Source organism: Mobula birostris, chromosome 2, assembly GCF_030028105.1.
Source record: "Mobula birostris isolate sMobBir1 chromosome 2, sMobBir1.hap1, whole genome shotgun sequence".
NCBI lineage: Eukaryota > Metazoa > Chordata > Chondrichthyes > Myliobatiformes > Myliobatidae > Mobula > Mobula birostris.
The window spans coordinates 178187683-178207283 of NC_092371.1; the positions used below are offsets into that span (position 1 = coordinate 178187683).

A 19601-nucleotide genomic window follows, 5' to 3' on the forward strand; every position below is an offset into this window, starting at 1 on the left:
CATTGCCCTCAGTACATTGAGGGCAGAAGGGCCTGCTTCTGTGCTGTACTGTTCTGTGTTCTATGAGGTGTGCAACTGTGATTTTATGAATAGTGTCAGTGTACTGTGATTTTATCTTTCAAGAGGGACCTAACTTAAAACAAATCAATTAATGTTTGGCGCTAAAACCTGGGCATTTTACAAGAAACTGAGAAATGAAACAATTAGTATTTGAAAATGATAATATAGAATGTGCTCAGGATGTTATGGAAGTAAAGGTGATAGACTGAAGGGCCTGTTTCTGTGCTGTATTATTTTGTGACTGAAGAGATACAGTCAGACTGGAGTAAATAACGTTGGAGAGACACTGAGACCAGAGCAGGGAAATCATCATGTCCCGATGAGTGAAGGACAGATTACAGCACTTGAAATGAAATGAAGGGAAGAATGACGAGGGGAAGATATAACTGACTGATTCTGCAGTAAGGGAATGTGCTGGGTAACATGTACTATACTGCCACTTCCACTGTGAGATTTTTTCTATGTCCCCAGTCATTTCCAAACACACAGCACAGAAACAGGTCATTTGGCCCATCTAGTCTCTGCTGATCTGTTATTCTGCCTAGACCCGTTGACCTGCACCTAGACCATAGCCCTCCAAACCCATCCCATCGATGTACTTATCCAAATTTCTGTTACATGTTGAAATCAAACCCGCATTCTCCACTTCTGCTGGCAACTTGTTTCATACTTGCGCCACCTTCTGATAAGTATTTCATCTTCCAATAAATATTTCATCTTTCACCCTTAACCCATGACCTCTTGTTCTAGTCTCACCCAAACTCAGTGGAAAAAGCCTGCTTGCATTAATCCTATTGATACCCCTCATATCAAATTTCTCCTTGAGCTCCAGGGAATGAAGTCCTAACCGATTCAATCCTTCCCAATAATTTTTCTAGAATTTGTGATGAACAATGCCAATTTAAAATAAATCCTATCTGCCTGCCTTCCTGCTCCATACCCCTCCATTCCCTGGTTATTCATGTCTCTGTCTAACAACCTCTTAAACACCACTACTTCTACCTTGGCAGCCCATTCTAGGCACTTACTACTCTCTGTGTAAAAATAAAACTTGCTCCTCACATATTCTTTAAAATTTCCCCCTTTCACTGTAAATCCATGCCCTCTATTACCTGTCATTTCTACCCTGAAAGAAGACTTTGACTGTCTGTCTTTTCTGTGCCGCTCATAATATTATAAACTGTCAGATCTTCTCTGAGCCGCCGTAACTCCAGAGAAAACACATTAAGTTTATCCAACCTCTCCTTGCTACTGTATCATGCCCTCTAATACAGTAGCATACTGGGAAACCTCTTCTGCACCCTCTCCAAAGTGTTGACATCCTTCCTGTAATGGGGTGACCGGAACTGTACACAATAACCCTATCGCAGCCTAACAGCTACAACCCGATAGCCTAACTCTTGTGCTCATTGTGCCAACCAATGAAGCCAAACACACTGTACTCTTTCCTTACTGCCTATCCACTTGCATGGTCAGTTTCAGAGACCTGTTATTAACCTTATATGTGTGCAAGATCTGTAATCACACATCCTGACTAAACCTGAGGCAGTAGCTACATGGATGTGTGAGAAGAAAAGAAAGAGAGATGTTCTTACTTTCTTCTGACAGGTCGTTCTCCTCAGCCTCTCTCTCCATCTGCTTACACCATCCTTCCATTCGCTTGGTTTCCGCATGCAGCAGCTTCATAAACCACTGTCCATCCCGTCGACATGGAGACATTCGTCCGGGTTCTGCAGGCTGATGAGTGGATTCCAGCCAGGGGTCAGGAGGTGGAAAGTTGGAGGTGTCGGTGGGCGTCCGATAGTCCTCTCTGTAGCTCAGCAAACCCTGTGTGCGTACAGTCCTGAGTCCTGTGTATTGGGTAGGGGTGCTGGGCTCAGAGTGACGCTGGAATGAAGAACCAAACTGAAGTGCCTTGTCCTCAGTGGTTACTGGACCAGGAAACCCCTCGAGCTCAAGGTCAGCCTGCACACTTGCTGTCACGCTGTTGGAGCGCTTGAACCGCCCTCGCCTGTGAGACAGAATAAAGAGATGAGCTGCTGAATGAATGAACAGGGGAAATAAATTTCTTCTGCCTGCTCCTGATACAGCAGATTGACTAGACCACATCGGAAAGGATAAGAATTCAACACTTGACCGCCAAGTCAAAGTAAATTTATTATACAGTTTATACTGTATGTTACCATATACTACTTCAGATTCATTTTCTTGTAGGCATTTACAGGAACTACAACCGATTAGTTCCCACAACCAATGATTTCACTTTAAGGACTCTTTATCTTGTTATCACATGTCCTTGATATTTATTACCGTTCATTTATATTTGTATTTGCACAAGTTTGCTGTCTTCTGCACTCATTGATCCAAAAATAGTTATTATTCCATAGATTTGCTGAGTATGTCTGCAGGGAAATGAATCTCTGGGTTGTATATGGTGACATACATGTACTTTGATAATAAAATTTACTTTGAACTTTGTAAATAAAGAAATACAACAGAATTTTTCAAAAAAACTATAGATAAGCAAAAACTGACAAACAACAAACAAATAAGTAAATAAATAATACTGAGAACATGGGTTGTAGAGTCCTTGAAAGTGAGTCTGTAGGTTGTGGAATCTGTTTAGAATTGAAATGACTGGAGCTATCCACACTGGTTCAGAAACTGATGGTTGCGGGATAATACCAGAATATTCCCCCCCTTATTCAGTGAGAACGTTACTCTGAAGAGCTACAGAGATCCTGGTTGAATGTCTTGTAGACCAGCAGATGGAATCCCATCCTTTGCCTTCTGCAGGTCTACAATTGTAATCTTTGAAGCTCACTTTGATAGATGTCTGTTTTTTATCTACATAATTAATATTGTGAATGAGAATTAAATAGAAAAGCTGAACTTCAAATGCTTGGTAGTTTTCCAATCCCATGGATCTTTAACTGAAAGCTTTGTCAAGGAGTTATTTTTAAGGAATAAAGTAATGAAAGCTGGAAAGGGGATTCCAGAGGTTAAGGTCTTGTAAACTTAGAACACAGAACACAGAACAGTACAGCACAGGACAGGCCCTTGGGCCCACAATGTTGTGCTGTTCTTTTAACTTACTCTAAGATCATTGTAACCCTTTCTTCCCACATAGCCCTTCATTTTTCTTCCAGTTTTCTCTCATCAATGTTGTCAAGTCAAGGAACAGTAGCCAATAGTGATGCACTTAAAATAAGGGCTGTGATAGAGGACAAAGCTGGATGAAATGAAAAATCATCAAAATTTGCAAGGTTGGAATAGTTTATAGACAGAGGGAATGTCAAAGTCACTGAGGGGGTTTCAAAGCAAAGTATTCCTTTGCTTTGAATTGAAGAAATTGATTGGAAGAAAGTTTAGGGGAATGCTGGAGGTAGGTTTTTTACGCAGAGTGGTGGGTGCATGAAATGTGTTGCCAGGGATGGTGGATATATTTGAGACATTAAAAAAATTCTTACATTGGCACATGAGTGATAGAAAAATGGAGGGTTCTGTAAGAGGGAAGGGTTAGATTGATCTTAGAGTAATAGGTCAAAAGTTAGCACAACATCGTCGGCCAAATGGACTGTCATGTTCAGTACTGTTCTGCATTCCAAGATGAACATTTTATAATCACAACATTGCTAAATTGGGAGGTCAGAATGTACAATGTGAATGTGTACTGGCTTTGAGTGATCTTGTTTATGGAGGCTACAGATTTGAAATCTCATCCAGGAAAGCACTGGAGTGATTAGATCCATCAGGTCCTTGAACCAACCTGTACAATCCTAACTGCATACGTTAGATCACCTCTTGCACCACCATGGGCTTGTCTCTGGTTTTGATTTTACCCTAATGTCTTGTCTTGCTCAATCTTACTTCACTGTCTGGTTTACCTTATGTATAGTTCATGTTCTGTGTGTTATCTGCATGTATGTGCCAGTGATGCTGTTGCCAGCAAGTTTTCCATTGCACCTGCACTTCACCGTACTTGTGCACATGACAATAAGCTCACACAGACTGGACCTGAGTAGTTTGGACGTGAGCTTCATTAAGTCTGTCTCAGTCTCAAGCAGTGACCTTTCAGCTTCCATTTCTTCCATTAGTCCTGAATAAGCTGTACACAGAGTCTGCTGTGGCGATCTCAATAATTTTAGCTCAATCCTACAAATAACCCCTCTCGCTGTGAAGTGGAGATACCTCTTTCTCCCTTATCAGGGAGAGAGAGAGCCTGTGGTATGTCGAATACTGGGTTAACGAGTAGTCTTTGGGGTACTGCAAGTCTGTGACTTTGCTGATGCTTTGCTGCACACTTGAGTGCTCAGTGGTGGGTGCTGATGCTTTTTTTGCTGGTGGGGGAGGGGGGGGGTCATTGCTTTGCTGCTGCTTATGCATGGGAGGGGGGAGCTGGGGAGGGCTTTGAAGTTCTAACATTTAACTCATTCATTCTCTGGGGCACTCCTCTATTTTCCCGGATGTTGCAAAGAAAAAGTATTTGAGGATGTATAGACCATTTCCTTCATAACATCCTGAGCGACCCAGCAGGGAAGCAACAGCTGGGCCTTCACAGAGCCCTTACAAGCCAACCTCTCCCCATAGTGGAGTTTGATGTGAGGGAGCCCAGCTGGAAGGAAGTCCAGGAGGTTCTGACTTCAGCCAGAGCCAGTTCTGCGCCAGGACCCAGCGGAGTACCCTACAAGGTGTACAAGCACTGCCCAGAGCTTCTCAAGATTCTTTGGAAGATCCTGTGAGTGATCTGGCGCAGGGGGACAGTGGCAGACCAGTGGAGGTACGCAGAGGGGGTCTGGATCCCCAAGGCGGAAAATTTGTTGAACCTGGAGCAGTTCAGATCCATCTCGCTGCTTAGTGTGGAAGGGAAAATCTTCTTTAGTGTCTTGTACCGCTGGATGACGGACTTTCTCCTCAAGAACACTTACATCGACACTTCAGTGCAGAGGGGTGGAATTCCTGGAGTGCCTGTGTGCCTGGAACACACTGGAGTAGTCACCCAGCTGATCAGGGAGGCACACATGAGGGAGAGAGACCTGGTCGTGCTTTGGCTAGATCCCGCCAATGCATATGGGTCAATACCCCACAAACTGGTGGAGTTTACACTGGACCAACACCATGCTCCCAGAAAGGTCAGGGACCTCATCATGAACTACTACGGGAACTTCAGACTGAGAGTCACTTCTGGAGCTGTGACATCAGGCTGGCATAGGCTGGAGAAGGGGATTAAAACTGGGTGCACAATCTCCGTTATTCTCTTTGCCCTTGCCATGAATATGATAGTCAAGGCAGCTGAGGCAGAGTGTAGAGGCCCGATGACCAAGTCTGGTGTTCGGCAGCCCCCGATCAGATTTATGGATGACCTCATTGTCACGACAACATCAGTTCCTGGCAGCAGGTGGATCCTCCAGGACCTGGAAAAGCTCATCGCATGGGCAAGGATGAGCTTCAAACCAGCTAAATCCAGGTCCATGGTGTTGAAGAAGGGCAAAGTGGTTTCGTTTTACCTTGGATGGCACTACAATTCCACCTATCACCGAGAAGCCAGTCAAGAGCTTGGGGAAGGTTTTCGACTGTAGCCTCAGAGATGCAGCTGCCGTCCGATCAGCTTCCAAGGAGTTTGAGATCTGGCTCACCATGGTGGACAAGTTAGGCCTACCTGGAAGGTTCAAAGCCTGGATTTACCAGCATGGCATCCTACCCTGAATCCTATGGCCACTACTGGTATACGAGGTGCCTGTGACATCTGTAGAGTTGCTGGAGAGAAAAGTCAGTAACTATCTTCGAAGGTGGCTGGGCCTACCTCGTAGTCTGAGCGGCGCAGCACTGTACGGAAGGTACAATAAGCTGCAACTTCCCTTCAGCAGCCTGGACGAGGAGTTCAGGGTTTCCTGCACAAGAGAGGTGCTGCAGTACAGGGATTCCGAGGACCCTAAAGTGGCAGCAGCAGGCATCCAGGTATGGACGGGCAGGAAGTGGAAGGCACAGGAAGGGCTGGTGGGAGCAGAGTCTGGGCTGAAACACAGGGCTCTGGTGGGATAGTGTCAACTGGGTGAGCGGGGCTGGGCTCCAGTTCACAACCTCGCTATTCAAGGCCAAAGGCAAGGACAGACGCCAATGAGTCCTGGAGGAAGTGCGGGCTGGCGTTGAAGAGGAGAGGAACAGCAGGATGGTGGGCATGCGGCAGCAGGGAGCATGGACAAGGTGGGAAGGTGCACTGGAGCGGAAAATCTCCTGGCCTGACATCTGGCAGGCAGAACCCCAGCTCATTAAATTTATGATCCAGGCTGTCTATGATGTCTTGCGAATGCCCTGCAAACCTCTGGGGTGAGAGCGATACACCAGCGTGTCCTCTCTGTCCAGGAAGAGGATCACTGGAGCACATCCTTAGCGGCTTCCCTAAAGCCTTGGGGGAAGGTCGCTACCGGTGGCGTCATGACCAGTTGCTGAAGTCAGTGCCAGAGAGCATTGCGATGGCCATGACCACCAGCGAACAGAGTGGTCAGAGGAAGAACATCTCCATTGTCAGAGCTGGAGCACAGCCCCTACATCAGCCCAGACCAGCATCATCGTCGGGCCTGCTTAGCACCGCAGCAGATTGGCTGCTTCAAGTTGATCTGGGGAGGCAGCTGAAGTTTCCCGAGCAAATAGCAACAACTTCACTGAGGCCGGATGTGGTCCTTTCTTCAGTGTCCTCGAAGCAGGTTGTCCTCATCGAGTTGACAGTCCCCTGGGAGGACCGCACTGAGGAGGCAAATGAGTGGAAGCGGGCCAGGTACAAGGAGCTGGGGGAGCAGTGCTGGGGCAGGGCTGTAAGGCTTGCTGCGAGCCCATTCAAGTCGGGTGCAGGGGTTCTGCCGACCGGTCACTCTGCAGAGTCTACACCCGACTTGGTATCACTGGGGCTGGCAAGAGGAAAGTGATCAGGACCATCAAAGGGGCCGCTAACAGGGCCTCCAGATGGCAATGGATCAGGAGGGGTGATCTGTGGGCCAATGCTACTGGGACACAAGCTGGGGTCTGATCAACCCCGGCTGGGTCGCCTGGATGAGGATGTATGATGTTGAAAGACTCGAAACACCCGACGACCCCAGGTTACATCACTGATGATGTGTCCCAGCGTATCCACAGGATGTATCTGAGAATCACTCACTTATTCTTTGGGGGCACTCCTCTGCTCTCGTGGATGGTTGTGAAGAGAAAGTATTTCAGGATGTATATATATACATTTCTCTGACATTAAATGTACCTTTGAAACCTTTGAAGGGCACTTCTAAGGTGTCACAGTAGTGTAATGGTTAGCACGGTGCTATTACAGGTCGCAGTGTTGGAGTTCGGAGTTCAATTCCAGCATCCTCTGTAAGAAAATTTGTACATTTTTCCTGTGTGTGTGTGGATTTCCTCCAGATGCTCTGGTTTCCTCTCACAGTCCAAAGACGTACTGGTTAGTAGGTTAATCGGTCATTGTAAATTGTCCTGTGATTAGGCTAGTGTTAAATGGGTGGGTTGCTGGGTCAGAAGGTCTCTTCTGAGCTGTAAATCTAAATAAATAAATGAAACAGAAACATTGGAGAACTTAATTTTGACTCGTTCACACTTGGTGTGTTAGTATATTAGGGCTGCATGAAACGCAGCTGGGAATTAACTAGCTCCAATTTGCATTTGTTTTCCAAATCTCCTTAGCAACTGTGATTTCTTTGACCAGATGTTTCCCTTGTCATTTGTTTAGATAAAAGCAGATTGTTTGTTTTGCAAGAGCACTCGTTTCTCGCATGAATTACCGCTTTTCATCTTCCACCTGGACTCCGATGGAGTGGTATTCCCGAAGGCCCCTGCTGTCCGTGTCCGAGTCAGTTGTTGTCTCCACCGCATCCACCTGGCACAACAAACACATAAGCATGTCTCAGTTACAGATCGATAGTAGCTTCAGAGGAGAGCAAGCCGTCGCACTCCTCAATTCCCCATCTGTCCCATTAACCCAGGTTATGCATTCTCATTACAATTCTCAGGAAATTCTTAGCTTTTCCCTTTCAAATCCCGTCCAGTTCCTACTCCCCAACCCCTCTTAGACAACCATGGTATCAGATCATTCTGCATAACGTACACTGTACTAATGAAGTGCACAGTGAAAGAAAAAATTTAACTTTGTTTTTTTCTTTTTGAATGATAAAGTCATAATTCTTCCATCACTGTGCACATCCTTTACTTCCTGAGGAAGCTAAGAAAATTTGGCCTGTCCCCTAAAACCCTCACTAACTTTTATAGATGCACCGTAGAAAGCATTCTTCTAGGGTGCATCACAACCTGGTATGGAAGTTGTCCTGTCCAAGACCGAAAGAAGCCGCAGAAGATCGTGAACACGGCGCAGCACATCACACAAACCAATCTTCCGTCCTTGGACTCACTTTACACCGCACGCTGTCGGAGCAGTGCTGCCAGGATAATCAGGGACACGACCTACTCAGCCAACACACTTTTTTCCCTCTTCCCTCTGGGAGAAGGCTCAGGAGCTTGAAGACTTGTACGGCCAGATTTGGGAACAGCTTCTTTCCAACTATGATAGGACTGCTGAACGGATCCTGACCCGGATCTGGGCCATACCCTCCAAATATCCGGACCTGCCTCTCGGTTTTGTTTTACACTACCTTACTTTCCCTTTTCTATTTTCTATTCATGATTTATAATTTAAATTTTTAACATTTACTATCGATTTGTACTCCAGGGAGCATGAAGAGCAGAATCAAATATCGCTGTGATGATTGTATGCTCTAGTATCAATTGTTTGGCGACAATAAAGTATAAAGTATCCCATCGGATTGGATCCTCCTCTAATGTAGGCTAATTTGCAATTCAGTAACATTAGTGAATCACTCTACAGTATAAGAAGATCAAAACTTGGAACAGGATTTGCCCATCTGCCCATCAAGCCTACTCTGTCATTCAATAAGATCATGGCTGATCTGGCCATGGACTCAGCTCCACCTACCTGGCTTTCCCCATAACCCGTAATTCTACACTATGCAAAAATCTATCTGAAATATATTCATTAAGATAGCCTTTACTGCTTCTCTGGGTAGACAAGTCCACAGATTCACTACTCTCTGGGAGAAGCAGCTTCTTCTCATCTCTAACGTAAATCTATTCTTCCGAATCCTGAGGCTATGAACTCTAGTTCTAGTCTCCCCCACTTCCCTGCTCCTATCTTATCTATCCCTTTCCTAATTTGATATGTTTCTATAAGATCCTCTCTCATTCTTCTATATTCCAATATGTATAGTGCCAGGTGACTCAGTCTCTCCTCATAGGCTCATACCCTCATCTCCAGAATCAGACTGGTGCACTGTCTCCAAAGCCACTATGGCTTTCCTCAAGTAACGAGACCAGAACTGCAATCAGTACTCCAGGTGTGGCCACACCAGTACCCTGTACAGTTACAGAACAATCTCCCTGCACTTAAATCCACCCCCTCTAGCAATGAAGGCCAGCTTTACACTTCCCTTCTTGATAACATGTTGCACCTGCAAACCAACCCTTTGGGATTCACTCCCAAATTCTTCTGCACAACAGTATGCTGCAATCTTTTACCATTTAAATAGTAATCTGATCATTAGTTTTTCCTTCCATAATGGATGACTTTGTATTTATCAATGTTGTGCTCCAACTGCCAGACTTTTGCCCACTCATTAACCTATCCATCTCTCTGTAGACTCTCCACATCCTTTACAAAATTTGTTTTTCACTCAGTTTAGTGTCAATTGTATCATTCCTTTGCTGAACCTCAGGAGAGCAGCCAACAACATCAAGGACCCCACTCACCCTGACCCTTGTTTCTTTGCCCCCACTGATCAGGCACAAGAGCTTAAAAGCTCATACCACCAACCTTAAGAACAACTTCTACTCCTGCTATTTGACTCTTGAATGGACCTCTTGAGCAATAAATATGAAATCTTGATCCCTCAGTTTTACTTTGTCGTTGTCCTTGCTCTGAGATAGCCTGCACTGCACTTTCTTCGTAACACTACATCTTGCAATCTATCTTTGCTTTTCTGTTTGTAGTAACTCAATGTATTCTGTTTCAAAATAATCTGTATTGGCGAGATGCAAAATAAAATTTCTCCCTGTATCTTGGTGCATGTGATAATAAACCAATCACCAGTAAACAGAAAGGAAGTTTTAATGCTGATAGATGTCAGAGGCTCATGTTGACTCCACATCAGAACAACATCCAGTTACCCAACACGTGGCTACCTTTCCTATGGGCATCTCCCGAAACATGCAAGCAAACAAATCCGGGTCAGAAGCACAGTCAGGATTTCCTGGAGGTGACAGTCAGGGCTTGGAGAATCCTGGTGATAAATGAAGTGACATTCCACTAATCTGGCACAACAAACATCTTCTAAACTTCCAGACTTATGATCATTTAAGTTTGCAGAAAATCTGAAATAAGTTGATCAAGATCTTCTCTTTGCAAATGTATGTTAACTAGTTTTGTTTTGCCGATGTATGTCCAAATACAAACTAATTCTTGTTTATCATTAAGCTGAGTAACATTGTTTAACTGAGTATAATTTTCCAGCTTATTGCACACATTTTTAATTCTTTGTTGAATAATATTGCTGTCATCCTACTGCCTTATTCAAATATCAAAAATAATTATTGGAAAAACAAATTAATGTCTTGGTTATTAATCTCTGGACATGGGAATTTTTATTTTCTTAAATACAGCCAGTGACTTAAACTCTGAGATACTGAGGGCAAAATGTTGGATGTAGGTACGTGTCAGAAGCACAGATCTGAAAGAAGTGACTTCCATGGAGTGCAATACGACTGTGAACATGTCCTGTCAAACCATACTGCTCCAGAACCTCAGCTGGGTCACAACTGCTCCAGGGAGCCATGGCAGGAATTAACGCTAGCCCTTCTGATGAAGATCTGCTCTCTGCCACTTGAGAACACACAAGGTGGGTGGTGCCACCACAGGATAGAACTCTACTCTCCTCCGGCCCATTTTTCACCTCCATATGGGGCAGATCCATCCCAAACCAAACCCTCACACTTCACCCCCAAATACAGGATTGCTTCTGTCACCAACCCCTGAACCCCCAATCCCTGAAACCCAAACCCTGAATCCCTGAATGCCCTGGTTCCCTTACTAAGTCATTGACCAGTCACTGCATCTGATTCTTGGTTGCCCAGGCCTTGGAGGTCTTTAATGCTGTGTAATGAGCCAATTTGTTCACTCTCTTCCATCTGCCAATCACCACCCCCCCACCTGGATATAGCCACTACCTGCTAGCTCTTGCTCCACCTCTTTATACTGACTATCTTCCTCTATCTTTTAGTGCCGACGAAGGGTCCTGTCCTGAAATATTGACTACTTATTTCCCTCCACACTGGCTGCCTGAACTGCTGAGTTCCTTCAGCAGATTGTTTCTTGTTCTTGCTCGAAGTTTACATAACACACACAAAATAATGGAGGAACTCAGCAAGTCAGCCAGCATCTATGGAGGGGAATAAACAGGGGATTTCTGGTTTCTGCTTCCTTCCTTTTCAGTCCTGATGAAGGGTCTCAGCACAGAAAGTAGGCTGTTTATTCCCCTCCATAGATGCTGCCTGACCTGCTGAGTCACTCCAGTCATTTGCTTTTGCTCTTCTTCTGTTTGATCTCTTTTTTGATCAGAGGCTCTCAGTGAGATGCTTTTGGAACTAAATCTGTTTTGTTTTGTGTATTCTGCCTAATTTACTCCCACTTACTCCATCACATGTACTTGAACAGCAGTCTAGTACTTGCCCAGATCTGTGTGGGGTGGTGTTGTAGTGAAGCAGTTAGGGTAATGCTTTCAATGCCTTTTGTAAGTTGGAGGTTTAGTTCCCCCTGCTGTCTGTAAGGAGTTTTTTATTTTCTCCCCGTGACTGCGTGGGATTCCTCCCACATTCCAACGACATAGAGGTTAGGGCTAGTGAGATGTGGGCATGCTATGCTGGTGCTGGCAGCATGATGATGCATTACACTGTATGTTTTGATGGTGGTGCAACAAATAAAGTGAATCTTTTCTTACCTGAATCCCAATGGAGGACCGTCGGCTCTTGATGAACTGTTCCGCCTTTCCCACGTCGAGGGTTAGGATGGCTTTGTCTCGGGTTAGGACCATGCTGCTTCTGCCACTGTTAACGCCGGGCTGCTGTGCTGACATGGTCTCCAAAGCGATGTTCACTGCCTTTGTACTGTCCAAGCTGTCCGTTGAGTTATAAAGACCCTTTCCTTCCTGGGGCCAGGGCGAGCTCCTCTGAGACCGGTTCTCGTGGTAGGCATCCTGAGTTGATTCGGTGCTGCTCTGGGTGGTCACTGAAATTACTGGCTTGGAGGTGGTGCGAGGTGGTACCGGTGGTGGGGTCTTCTTGTAATTAGTGCAAGTTACTGTGCAGAGGAAGGATGAGAGTTACTACTGTTCCCCTTGGCTCTAGGAGTGGATGCACTCCCCTGAGGGCCTGACATCTTGGAAGAAAATTCAAAAATCAGAAGTGCAAAGGGGCTTGGGAATCCTTGAGTGGGATTCTCTAAAGATTAACTTGCAGGTTGAGTTGGTGGTGTGGAAGGTAGTACAACGTTAGTATTCATTTTGAGGGGACTAGAACATAAGGGTAAAGATGTAATGCTGAGGCTTTATACGGCATTGGAGCAGTTCTGGGCCTCATATCTAAAAACAGATGTGCTGGCATTGGACAGGGTCTAAAGAGGTTCACAAGAATGATTCTGGGAAGGAAAGGGTTAACGTATGAGGGATGCCTGATGGCTCTGGAGTTTAGAAGAATGAGGGTGGATCTAATTGAAACCTATTGAATATTGAAACCCGCCTAGATAGAGTGCCTATGGACAGGATGTTTCCTACACTGGAGGAGTCTAAGACTGCAGGACACAGACTCAGAATAATAATATGTCCATTTATAACAGAGATGAGGAGGAATTTCATTACCCAGAGGGTGGTGAATCTGTGCAATTCAATACCACAGATGGCTGTGGAGGCCAGTTGATTAAGTGTTTCAGGAGACCAGGAAGGAGCCCTAGTACTGTCCATAAGACCACAAGATATAGTAGAATTAGGCCACTTGGCCCACTGAGTCTGCTCCGCCATTCCATCATGGCTGATTTATTGTTTCTCTAAACTCTGTTCTCCTGACATGGTGAATCTGTGAAATTCATTGCCGCAGACCATAGTGGAGGCCACACCAGGAAGTATATTTAAAGTGGAGATTGATAGGTTCTTGATTAGCCATAGTGTCTCTTCTCTATGAATTGTTTCACATGATTAATTAACGTAGCAACAGGACTGGTGAGGAAAGTTCAGAAAGGAAACTTTTTGTAAGACTTGTGGCTTAAGGTGCCAGCTAGTCTGTTAGCTGTTTCAACTCAAAGTTCAAAGTTCTAAGTTCTGCTTTCGCTGCTGCCATCAGGTGGAAGGTACAGGAGTCTCAGGACTTACACCATCAGGCTCAGGAACAGCTTTTACCCCTCAACCACCAGCCTCTTGAACCAGTGGGGATAACTTCACTCAACTTCACTTGCCCCATCACTGAAAAATTCCCTTAGCCTAACAACCCACTTTCAAGGATTCTATCTCATGTTCTTGATATTTATTGCTTATTTATTTATTATTATTATTTCTTCTTTCGTCTTGTATTTCTTTTCTTTTCCACACTGAGTGTACACCCAGTCCACATTGTCTTTCTTTGATTATGGTTACTGGATTTATTGCCTGCAAGAAAATGAATCTCAGGGTTGTATTTGGTGACATATATGTACTTTTATGGTGCAACTGTAACGAAAACCAATTTCCCCCTGGGATCAATAAAGTATAACTATGACTATGACTATGACTTTGATAATAAACTTACTTTGAACTTTAAAGGGGCAGTCAAATCGGGTTGACAGAAATAATAAATCAGCCAAGGTGGAATGGCGGAGGACTCGATGGGCCTAATGGCCTAATTATGCTCCTATGTCTTATTGTCTAATACTCCCAGCCGATTCTCACTATTCCCTATAGTTCTGCCCTCTCACAGTCCAGGGGTCAACCCGAATCTCTGTTTCACTCACAGGCCTTAGCAATGGCCTCTCTTCCAGCCAAGTGGGCGGTGGTGTCAGACCCAATGAGCACCAGCTATCTCCCCACCGCTGCACAGATCTTCCGGCCCATTGGCATCAGTCTAATTGAGCTGGAGAAAGTCATCACAAGGAGCTCATTTGCTCATCACATTGCTGGGGTGCTATTCAGTTTGAGTCCATGACAAATCATTGCCATCTAGCAAACTCAGCCATAGGGTTAAATTATTCAATTGATGGAGTGCGGTACAAGCAAAGACAGAGTGGATGTGAAGAGGATATTTCCTATAGTGGAAGAGTCTAGGACCAGAGGGCATAGCCTCAGAATAGAGGAATGCACATTTAGAACAGATATGAGGAGGAATTTCTATGGCCAGAGATTAGTGGATCTGTGGAATTCATTGCCACAGGTGGCTGTAGAGGTCAAATCATTGAGTATATTTAAAGAGGAGATTACTATTTTCTTGATTAGTCAGGGCATCAAAGGTGGCAGGGAGAAGGTAAGAGAATTAGATTGAGAGAGATAATGATAGAATGGCAGAGCAGACACAATGGGCTGAATGGCCTAATTCTGCTCCTATGTCTTATGGTCTTATAAACACTCCACTCATGTGACAAGATACTCAGCAACAATTCCCCTCCTCCAGTACCACTGAAAACCTGTAGTTTTATAAAGGAACGTATATTGTCCAGAAAAAAAGATCTTGGTTCTCTAAGGGAAGACATGAGTGTCATGAATTTTCCTTCGATGATTTGACCTGACTGCACTCCTTAATTGAAGATGCACATTCAATCATATTATTTTAAATGGTTATTATTTAACTATCTGTGTATTTCAATATTCTGTAAATTGAATTTCAAACAATTACAACTATACAATGAACAAAGAACAAGTAACACAAAACCATCCCATCCAGTTACAGGAACACTCTGTATGGCAGCAAACTGAAGTCAGCAGCCACAACCAGAATGCCGGGGCCGCATTCACCAACTTCCTCAGATCAGCAGACAAGTAACTCAGTGACATTTCTAACTTTCAGAAGGTATTAAAAACAGCAAGTTCAAAAAAACTCAGAAAATAGCTAATATTCTCAGATAATCCTTAGGTTCCAGCATGAGACCTGAAATAACATTTCCAAGCACAGATCTGATACCGTACTGAACCAATAATATATTACTTTTATATTAATGCATGTGTTCAGCATAATAATCAGCAAGTGGCCAAGGACATTGGAGCAGATTCTGTAAACCATGTCTTCAGCCCAACAATAAGGCAACCTCTGAATCAGAAGGTTGTTTGTCCAAGAATGAGTTAATTTCCATTCTACATCCAGGAATGCAGTGGGCTTCCTGAATGCAACCTTCGCTTGAAGCTTCTGTCTGATGATCAGAACCCCATCGCAGCTCTCGTACTTTATTGTTTGTGGGCACTGCACTTTCTGTCTAACAGTAACACTTTTCATGGGTGGAGTTAACTCAATCCACCTACTAACCCAACCAGCCACCCCCACCAGCAGTACGTCCACATGAGCCACTTCATCATTTCCTGTCAGAGTCACCTTATATTCATATATCTAATGTCACTTTATGTACATACAATCAGTCTATGTATATAAGCTAATCTTATGTACAGTATATACAGCCACTCTCAACAGTCACATATACATTGTTTTTAAAAGATTTCTTTTATATTTATATTTATTGTGTTCTAGAGGAGTGGTCTTTGTGTTTTTATGCTGCTTCGGATCCAGGGTGACAATCATTTCATTCTCCTTTGTACTGTGTACTGGAAGATGACGAGAAACAATCTTGAATCTTAAATCTTACTTCTTTCTGTTCTGATTTCTTTGTACTCCCTCAAAGTAGTTATGTATGAATGATCTCTCTCGAAAACATGTAAACAAACGCTTATCATTCACTGTTCCTCAGTACATGTGACAATACTAAAACAGCCCCAATAAATGAATAGCAAGAATATTCTCCAAGAAGATGTCAATAATGGACCCAATATTGGAAGGTTTGAGTATGGAATTCCTGTCAGTTTGGAAAAAAACAATAAAATAAATACTGACATGCCAGAGATGCTGGGATCAGAAAGATCATGAAACTCTGCACATCGAGTTGAGAAACCTGACTGATCTCATCCTATGGGCTTTGAGCCATTCTTCGGTATCTGTGCAGGAATGAGGCCCTGTGTTTGGAAAACAGTTCGAGTTCTGAGGGAACAATGGGTTTGCCACTTCTGACAGGCTGCAGTCCACAAGGTCTCAGAAGACAATCTTCCTCCTTGAACCAGACTGTCTGCTCGACAGGGTCACCCCTTCCCGACTCTGTAACTAAACCAGCAATCTCCTCCGGCATCCTCTCCTCTATCCAGCTGATTGAACATATCGAGGATTTACCATGGAAAGGACAGACGTGCATTTACATAACTCTGTCTGTGAGCTCAGCACGTTTCCAAAGCACTTTGCCACCAACGAAGTGCCACTTAGGAAGAGCAGCAGTCAGTCTGCTCCAAACAAGGTATGACACATGGCAAATATGAATCACATCAATTTGTTGAAGCACAAGGCAGGTTAGAACTGCGAGGACATATTATTAGCTTGGGTAATTATTCTGTGGTTATCTTCAGTTTTGTCCATATTGACGTGCACTGTGGGAAGCCAGAAGTATGTTCTTTATCCAGAGAATGGTGGGCGCAAGAAATGTGCTGCTGAGGGTGGTGGTAGAAACAGATACATTTGGGGCATTAAGGAAACTCTTACATAGGCACATTGATGATAGAAAAATGGAGGGCTCCATGGGGGAGGGGGGCAAGGGTTTGATTGATCTTAATAGGTTAAAATGTTGGCACAACATCATGAGTCAAAGTGCCAGTACTGGGCTGTAGTGTTCTATGTTCTAAATCTCCCAGCCTCCCTGTGACAATGCTCTTTGTTGTGGACATTATCAGAAGACAGAATAAATGAATCTCATTGTCCTTTCAATCTGTGCAGTTTTGTTTTAACTGCATGTTTATTTATTCTTCATACTCGATGAAAGAGTCTCACAAACATTGTGCTTTAATCATAAAGTGACAGAGTCATGGAGTACTACAGCACAGAAACAGGCCCTTTGGCCCATCTAGTCCATTCCAAACTATTAATCTGCCTAGTCCTATTGACCTGCATACGGATAACAGCCCACCATACCCCTTTCATCCATGTACCTGTCCAAATTTCTCTTAAATGTTGAAATTGAACTCACTTCCACCACTTCCACTGGCATCTCATTCTGCAATCTCACCACACTCTGAGTGAAAAAAGTTATGTCCCCTTTAATCATTGCACATTTCACCTTTAACCCTTGACTCTTAGTTCTAGTTTCAGTGGAAAACTAGGTGGAAAAAGTCTGCTTGCTTTGACCCTGTCTATGCCCCACGTAATTTTTTATTCCTCCATCAAATCTCTTCTCATTCTTCTACACTCCAGGGAATAAAGTCCTAACTTATTGAATCTCTACCTCAGGATCTGAAGTCCTGGCAACAACCTTATAAATTTTCTTTTCACTCTTTTGAAGATGTTGACATTTTTCTTGTAAGTAGTTGACCAAAACTGCACACAGCAATCCAAACTAGGGCTCACCAACATCTTATACAACTTAAACATAACATCCTACAAACCTTGAACAAAACATCCCAACTCCTGTACACAATACTTTGATTTAAGAAAGGCCAATACACCAAGGGCTTATTTATGACCCTATCTCTCTGTGATGCTTCTTTCAAGGAATTATGGATCTGTATTCACAGATTCACACTCCTCAGTGCCCAACTGTTCACTATGTAAGACCTACCCAGGTTTGTCCTCCCAAAGTGCAACACCTCAGACTCATCGATATCAAATTTATTTATTTATTTACTTGGAGATATAGCATGGAACTACCCTTCCTGCCCTTTGAATCGTGCCAACCAGCAACCAACCAATTTAACCCTCATCTAATCATAGGACAATTTGCAATGACCAATGAACATACTAACTGGATCTTTGGACTGTGGGCGGAAAGTGGCACACTTATGGAAACCTATGCGCCCATGGGAAAGAATCTACAAACTTGCTTATAGGGACACCCGAATTGAAATCTGAACTCTGACGCCTTGACCTGTCATAGTATTATGTTAACTGCTACACTACCATCCACCTGCCATCTCAGCCCATTTTATCCAGCTGGTCGAGATCCTGCAGCAAGCTTTGATAGTCTTCCTTGATGTCAATTACACCCCACCCACAACTTTGCTGTTCCAGGTTACCACATTATCATCCAGATCATTGATACTGAACGAAAACAACAATGGACCCTACATCAATCCCTGCGGCACACCACTAGTGTCAGTCTCCAGTCAGAGAAGTAACCATCTACTACTGTTTTCTGGCTTCTCCCGCAAAGCCAATGTCTAATCCCCTACTAGCTCATCTTGAATGCCAAGCGTCTGAACCTTCTTGACCAACCTCCCATATCGGACATTGTCAAGGGCCTTGCTAAAGTCCACTGCCTCTGCCTTCATTAACTTTCCTGGTAACCTCCCTGAATAACACTCTTAGATTGGTTGGACATGACCTACAATACACAAAGCCATGCTGACTATCTCTAATCAGTCCTATCCAAATACTTCTATTTCCAGTCCCTCAGAATACCTTCCAATAACTTACCCACTGATGTCAGGCTTACCAGCCTGTAATTTGCTGGCATATTCTGAGAACATTTCTTAAATAACAGAACACTAGCTATCCTCCAATCCTCTGGGACTTAACCCGTGGCTAAGGATGTTTTAAATATTTCTGCTAGAGCCCCTGCAGTTTCTGCACTAACCTCCCACAGGGTCTGAGGGAACACCTTGTCAGGCCCTGGGGATTTATCCACCCTAATTTGCCTCAAGACAGCAAACACCTCCTCCTCTGTAACCTGTATACGGTCCATGACCTCACTGCTGCATTGCCTCACTTCTATAAACTCTGTGTCCATTTCCTGAATACAGATGTAAACAATCCACTGAAGGTCTCTCCCATCTCTTGCAGCTCCATGCATGGATGATCACTCCGATCTTCCAGAGGACTAATTTTAGCCCTTGCTATTCTTTTGCTTTTAATATATGTGTAGAAGCCCTTGGGATTCTCCTTCACTTTGATTGCTAGAGCAATCGCATGTCTTCTTTTAGCCCTCCTGATTTCCTTTTTAAGTATCCTCTTGCCTTTTTTGTACTCCTCGAGTACCTCATTTGCTCCTCCACTCCGTCCGCCACAACAGACAGGTTGCCACCCACTTCAACTCTGCTTCACATTCCCATTCGGATATATCCATACATGGCCTCCTCTACTGCCATGATGAGGCTAAGCTCAGGTTGGAGGAGCAAAACTTCATATACCGTCTGGGTAGTCTCCAGCCCCTTGGTATGAACATTGAA

General features: G+C 44.1%; 1 protein-coding gene across 1 annotated transcript in view; it reads right to left on the bottom strand.

Annotated features, from left to right (window-relative positions):
• The window catches only part of dlgap2a (discs, large (Drosophila) homolog-associated protein 2a), a 118105-nt gene that overhangs the window by 14737 nt on the left and 83767 nt on the right, over positions 1-19601 (bottom strand). Inside the window, exons 6-8 of the mRNA XM_072278305.1 lie at positions 12120-12478; positions 7842-7936; positions 1656-2071 (exon numbers count right to left, since the gene is read on the bottom strand). Of these exons, the coding sequence (XP_072134406.1) occupies positions 1656-2071; positions 7842-7936; positions 12120-12478 (870 nt within the window). The remainder of the gene's footprint in view (positions 1-1655; positions 2072-7841; positions 7937-12119; positions 12479-19601) is intronic.